General features: G+C 52.0%; 1 protein-coding gene across 1 annotated transcript in view; it reads right to left on the bottom strand.

Annotated features, from left to right (window-relative positions):
- Positions 1 to 4836: 4836 nt before the first annotated feature.
- The window catches only part of LOC111527215 (putative uncharacterized protein encoded by LINC00479), a 9270-nt gene continuing 7298 nt past the window's right edge, over positions 4837 to 6808 (bottom strand). The window contains 5 exon segments of the mRNA XM_023193417.1: positions 4837 to 4941; positions 5493 to 5665; positions 5987 to 6094; positions 6185 to 6247; positions 6523 to 6613. Of these exon segments, the coding sequence (XP_023049185.1) occupies positions 4837 to 4941; positions 5493 to 5665; positions 5987 to 6094; positions 6185 to 6247; positions 6523 to 6613 (540 nt within the window).

Genomic DNA, 6808 nt, shown 5'->3' on the forward strand with positions numbered 1-6808 from the left:
ACAGTGTGAAGCCAGCCCCTCATCCCCATCTTCAGAGACCCCTGGTGCCTCAGATTCCTCGGCCATTCTGGAGCTGCTGTGCCCATGGCTTGTGTGGTCGGCGGTCATTTTGGCAATCAGTGGTGCTTCAGCTTTCACTGTTCTGCCGTGCCATTCCATTACCAGGGGTCACTTTTGGCTGCATGAACCGGAACCCGGTTCCAGAGCTCAACCAAACAACATTTTAATTTTCTTACCCAAGCAAGCAGTCCTGGCTTGTACAGCCTCCCCAGGATGCCACCAGGACCCCAAGCTCCTTCTGTCTCACTGCTCTGCCATCCTGTGTCACTTTCTTCCTCATGGAGGCTTCCTGGTCACAAGACCGCCACTCCACCTCCAGCCTCTTGTTCACAGTCCAAGGAGATGGAAGGAAAGAAATGATGAGGAACCAGTACTGCTGCAATGTCAGCAACAGTATTTCCCAAAACCTCCAGCAGATTGTTTTTTTTGGGTTTTGTTTGTTTGTTTTTTGTTTTGTTTTGTTTTTGAGGCAGGGTCTCACTCTGTCACCCAGGCTGGCTGGAGTGCAATGGTGCAATCCTGGCTCACTGCAGCCTCGACCTCCCAGGCTCAAGCAATCCTCCCATCTCAGCCTCCTAAGTAGCTGGGACTGCAGACACACACCACCATACTTGGCTAAATTTGTTTATTTATTTATTTTTATAAAGACAGGTTTCACTATGTTGCCCAGGCTGGTCTTGAACTCCTCGGCTCGAGCGATCCAAGCTGGTGAGAACATGGAGCCAATGAAGCTCACACAAGTCACCAACAAGAATGTGAGATGCAATAGCCACTTTGGAAAATAGGTGGGCAGTTTCTTATAAAGTTAAACAGATACTTAATGAAGGACCCAGCAATCCTAATCCTAGGTATTTACCCAAAAAGTAAAAACTAGTGATCAGGCCAGGCGCGGTGGCTCATGCCTGTAATCCCAGCACTTTGGGAAGCCGAGGTGGGTGGATCACTAGAGGTCAGGAGTTCGAGACCAGCCTGGCCAACATGGCAAAACTCCATCTCTACTGAAAATACAAAAATTAGCTGGGTGTGGTAGTGTACACCTGTAGTCACAGCTACTCGGGAGGCTGAGACAGGACAATTGCTTGAACTCAGGAGGCAGAGGTTGCAGTGAGCCAAGATCATGCCATTGCACTCCAGCCTGGGCAACAGAGCAAGACTCTGTCTCAAAAACAGAAACAAAGCAAAACAAAAACAGAAACAAACAAACAAACAAGCAAAACCTAGAGAGCACAAAAAAACTTGGACACAAATGTTTCTGGCAGCTTATTCATAATTGTTTCAAACTGGAGACAACCCAAATATCCATCAACTGGGACATGGATGAGCAAACTGTGGGGAATCCCAACAGCCGATATTATTGTTCAGCAACAAAAAGGAACTATCTACTTACACTTGCAGCAACATCAATGAATCTCAGACGTGTTATGCTGAGTGAAAGATGCCAGACACCAAAAGCTACACGCTGAGATCCCATGGAGACGACACTCTGGAAAAGGCAAAACTGTAGAGACGGGGAACAAATCGGTGATTGCAGGGGCTGAGAGTAGGAGCAGGGAACTGGCTGCCAAGGGGCGTGGGGGTGATACAGATATGGTCTGTGTTTGGCTCTGGTGGTGGTTATACAACTGTGAGCATTTGTCAACACTCATAGAACTGTACACTAAAACAATGAGTTTGACTGTATGTTGATTATATCACTCTCTCTTTTTTTAAAAATAGGGTCTCACTCTACTGCTTGTCACCCAGCTCAAGCAATCCTCCCACCCCCGACTTCCTGGTAGCTAGGATCTACAGGTGTGTGCCACTATGCATAGCTAGTTTTAATTATTTGTAGGACGTGGTCTTGCTACGTTATCCAGACTGGTCTCAAACTCCTGGCCTCAAATGATCCTCTCACCTCAGCCTCCTAAAGTGCTGGAATTACAGGCGTCAGCCACCTTGCCAGCCTATATCTCAATCAGCCTGACTTTTAGAAGATTTCAGGCTGGATGCAGTGACTCACAAGACCAGCCTGGGAAACATGGGGAGACCCCATATCTACAGAATGTTTTAAAAATATCAGCCGGGCATGGTAGTATGCACCTGTAGACCTAGCTACTGGAGAGGCTAAGGCAGGAGGATCACTTGAGCCCAGGGTTTTGAGGCTACAGTGAGCCATGATCATACAACTACACTCTAGCCTGGATGACAGAGCAAGACTCTGTCTCTAAAAAATAAAGGGAAAATAAAATTTGTAAAAGGTTTCAATCAACACACTTGTGGAATGCACACCACACCTCTATTTATTGACACTCTGATCATGTGAGCTTAGTCAAGGCCCTGAAAAGTCCTGCAGGTCATTTAACCAAGTGACGTGTGTTGGCAAGCATCAAGCAAGATGATCTGGAATGTCTCCCGCCACACAAATAGTCTGTGATTGTCAAGTGGTTTGGGTCAACGGCCTCCCTGAAGGGGGCTCTGGGAAGTGGGAATCAGACCTTGTGTTTAGGTTTCTTTGCAGAGAGCCACCTCCTCTCCTCGTTCATGTGCTGACTCAGGTCTTCTCCAGCCCAGGAAACATGGAAGGAAGGAGCAGACCATGTGTATGTCCACAGCCTTGGAAAACAGCGGCTCCCACGAAGGGAGAGAGGCTGAGCCCCGGCCCTGTGGATGGTGGCTGCCCAACCCTGCGAGGCTGGTGGCAGCCAAGGGACCAGACCCTCCCAGCCCATGGCCCCACCATCAAGGCCATCACTGGTGCGTCACTTCCTCATGGGCTGAGCGCTGCTCATCCATTTCTAGTTTGGCTTTCACAAGTGCCCCTTGAGGCAACGTGGCATCATGTCCATGTGTCATGAGATGTGGCAAAGCTGCTCATCACTGACCAGCAGGCCTCCCAGGGGTCAGGAGCCCAGTACCAGATGGGGCAGAACCGTCCTTCCCAAGGTCTGGGCCGTCTGTCCTTACAGTCAGAGCAGGGCAGCGCCCAAACCCTCAAATCACTTCCCATTTCCCATTTCCACATCATTCCAGGTGTTTAGGGAGACAGCTACAACTCAGCCCCCGGGGAAGCACTCAGCAGGAACTCCAGCAGGAAAGGAGGGCGGCCAGCCAGCGTGTGGGTGCCTTCTCCTCCAGCTCCACTAGCAGCAAATGGTGTTGGCCTTGGCCCTCCCTCTGCCTCACCCCCAGCCTCCTGCTGCCCAGTCCAGACGCTAAAAATAGCCCCAACCTGCATTCAGAATCCAGCACATCATACCTTCCACACCAGGCATCTGTGCAGTTGAGAGTGGAGGCCACTGTGACTCCACTACCTCCCCAACACAGCCTTCCACCCACCACGGCCGAGGGAGCTTGCAAAACCAGAGGGTGGGTGCAAGAACTCACACCCTCTCTAAATGCTTTCCAGAGGTGGGCCAGGTGGCCAATGGTTGCCCCTGAGGCCCAGGAGAGGAACTGACCTCACTGGCTTTGTAAACGCCATGATATTCAAGTTCTCATGTTTCCTATTTCTGAGCAAGCCAAATCAATGTCAACATACATGATATACATCTATGAATGTGGTCTACAAAGAGATTCTTTATTTTGCAAGGCAAGTCTATAGCAAGCGAATCTTTTGATTCCTGAAAATATATTGTTTTTCAAAGTTCCGAGTGACGTGCAACTATGTCATAAACTGGAGCCGTGATCGGGTATACTATTACCCCTTCCTCTAGGTGGTATTTCAAAGGATACGTATTTCCCCCACCGTTCATGAATTAACTCCTTGTTTTACTTTCCTAGGGTGGCAGTCATAAGACACCACAGACTGGGTGGCTGAAAACACAGAAATGTGTCCTTTGGCAGTTATGGAAGCTAGCATGGACTCCTGAAATAAATCAAGGTGTCTCCCAGATGTCTCCAGGGAGAATTGCTCCTGGCCTCTCCCGGCTCTTGGTGTCTGCTGGCACTGCCAGGTGTCCTTCAGCCTGTAACGGCGTCACTCCCATCGCAAGCCATCTTCTCCCTGCCCCTTCACTCCACCTTCCCTCAGCGTGTGTCTGTGTCTGTATCCAAATTTCTCCTTTTTGAAAGGGCAGTGGTCATACCGCACTAGGGTCCCTGCTGATGACCTCATTTTAATCAGATTACTCTGTAAAGGTCTTATCTCTAAGCACAGTCACATTCTAGGGGACTGGGGATGCGGACCCCAACATACCTGTTTTGGGGGGACACAAGTGAACCCTAACACTCACAGTTTCTAATAGAGGAGGAGAGGGGAAAGAAGGAGGGAAGGGGGAAGGGGGCGGAGACCTCGGCAGGAGGGAGGGAGAAGCCAGCCTGCTGCCCTGTGCACACTGGCGGTGTTTCTGAGCATTGTGCTTTGGTTCTGCATGCTGGGCGCGCGAAACAGGGTGCTGGCATCCAGGCTCACCCAGAAGGGAGGGGGACCTGCAGGGAGAGGGGAGCACCCAGGGGATCAGGGGAGGAGAGTGTGGGCCAGGTGACCTGCCAAGCGAGAAAAAGTGGGGGAAGCTGGACAGCATTTGCAGACAGCATGACAGCAGCCGCCCGCTCCCCTCTGAGCCCCAGGCCCCCAACAAGCGGGCCTCTGGCTCCAGTTCTGGGAGGGGCGTGGAAGCAGACCTTGGCTCTCCCTCCCTGGCAGCACCCCCACCTCCCTTTGTCTCAATTTCCAATAAATAAATGTCGCGTGGGATATACTTACATCAAAAACTTATGTGTCACTTACCTAGCACTCTCATTTCACTGGGCGTCCTAAATTCTATGTGGTAACGTGACTGCTACCAGACGTGCTGTTTACTTCTCTATCGTCACGCAACCAGTTGCCACATTAAACACAACACTGCAAACACTGTCAGTGGATCCTGACTTCCTCGTGGACCCTACTGTGTCAGGGAAAGACAAACGAACGAACCCCAGAAGGAAACGCCGTGAGTTGTTTGCAGTGCCTGTCTGCTTGGTGGGCTTATGAGTGGTTTTCTTTAATTAATTAATTAATTAATTTATTTATTTATTTATTTGAGAGTGAGTCTCACTCTGTTGCCCAGGCTGCAGTGCAGTGGCGTGATCTCAGCTCACTGCAACCTCCACCTCCCAGGTTCAAGTGATTCCCCCGCCTCAGCCTCTTAAGTGACTGGGATTACAGACGTGTGCCATCATGCCCAGCTAATTTTTGTATTTTTGGTAGAGACAGGGTTTTGCCATGTTGGCCAGGCTGGTTTTGAACTCCTGACCTCAGGATATCTGCCTGCTTTGGACACCCAAAGTGCTAGGATTATAGGTGTGAGTCACAGGGCCTGCCTTTAATTTTTTTTTATACTTTTCTATACCTTTTAATTTTTTCCAACCAACACATATATCCCAGAAAATGTTTTCATGATTAAAATAAAACAATTGCCCTCTCCTCCTTGGAGCCCCGTCCACAAGAGCAGCTTCTGCAGATGTGGGAAGGAGAAGACTTTGTACCTGGGTCCCGGGCCACGTGAATAATTAACCCTGTGTAGGGAGGCTTGGGGGTCTGACGAGGCCAGGGCTTGAAGGAAAGCAGCAGACCATGGGAGGATCCAGGCTTGTGGGTGCCAGGGTCCCCGGAAATGGTCCCCAGATGGGACAGGAACCAGTAGCCCTCACCCCCAACCCCCAGCCACTCCCCCGCCCGCTGCCATGTGAGCATCTGGCTTTCCGCACACATCACCCCATGTCACTGGACACAGGCAGGGCCGCCCAACCCCCAGGTCAGAGTCACCCAGACAGACGGACACCACGCACCTTAGCACTTCCATGGCCAGAGGCCTCCTGAGGTGGGAACTGAGTCCTAGCTGATCCCAGGCCATCCCCCCAGGTGCAGTCAGTGGGGGAGCGGGGAGATCAGGCTTAGAGGAGAGCTCCACGCCCCAGGTGCAGCCAGGGGTGACGGGGAAGAGGGGTAAGCACCTGTGTTAGGCACTTTGAACCCCCAGGTCAGGTGATTGTGTCCAGCCAAGACTCCTGGAACCCCGGCCTCACCTTCAGCGCGGGATGAGCAGCCGGTCCTGTCCTGTCCGCCCCTCCAGTGCTGCGGAACAGAACGGGAATGGCAGGTCCCCATGTGCTGTCTCCCCGCTCTTCTACAGCACCGGTGGTACAAACGCTGGGGACCACTCACAGGAGAGCTGCTGGGCTGGCTCCGAGGCTCCCACCAGACCCCACAGGCGAGGGGTGAGCTCTCCTCAGAAGTAAGGGGCGGTGCCCTGCAGAGCGGCCTCCACATCTTTGGCAAGTTGCACCCTCACTTAAAAGAAACCTTGGGAGAGGAAGGCCCTTACTGTTTCCTTCTTCTAAGGATGTCAGCCCCAAGGCCACCTTGGAGGCCTCTCCTCCCAGTATCTCTGTTTATAGGTAAGGAAACTGAGGCACAGAAAAGCTGGGTGACTTCCCAGGGTCACAGAGTGGCGCTGTAAAAACAAGCCTTTGTGGATCTCCCAGCTCCTGTTTCCCTCCCACCTGGAGCGGCTCCTCGCTCCTCCTCTCCTCTACCCTTCTCTCCTCTTTCCACCCCTCCCGTGTCCTGGAGCAGGCAGGTTGCACGCGTCTCCTGTGCCGAGAGGAGGAGGGGGCAGGAGAGGAAGAGAGCGGGTGCAGGGCATGGGGGAGGTGCCTTCCAACGCCAGGAGCTCACGAGTCCATTCAGAAGTGCCCTTTCACCGGGCCCCACAGCTTCCAAAGAGTGGCTGTGATGGGATCAGTGACTGGAAACTTTTGGGTGCCAGTTTCTGAGTTGGGACATCTT

This window comes from Piliocolobus tephrosceles, chromosome 19 (assembly GCF_002776525.5).
Source record: "Piliocolobus tephrosceles isolate RC106 chromosome 19, ASM277652v3, whole genome shotgun sequence".
Lineage (NCBI taxonomy): Eukaryota > Metazoa > Chordata > Mammalia > Primates > Cercopithecidae > Piliocolobus > Piliocolobus tephrosceles.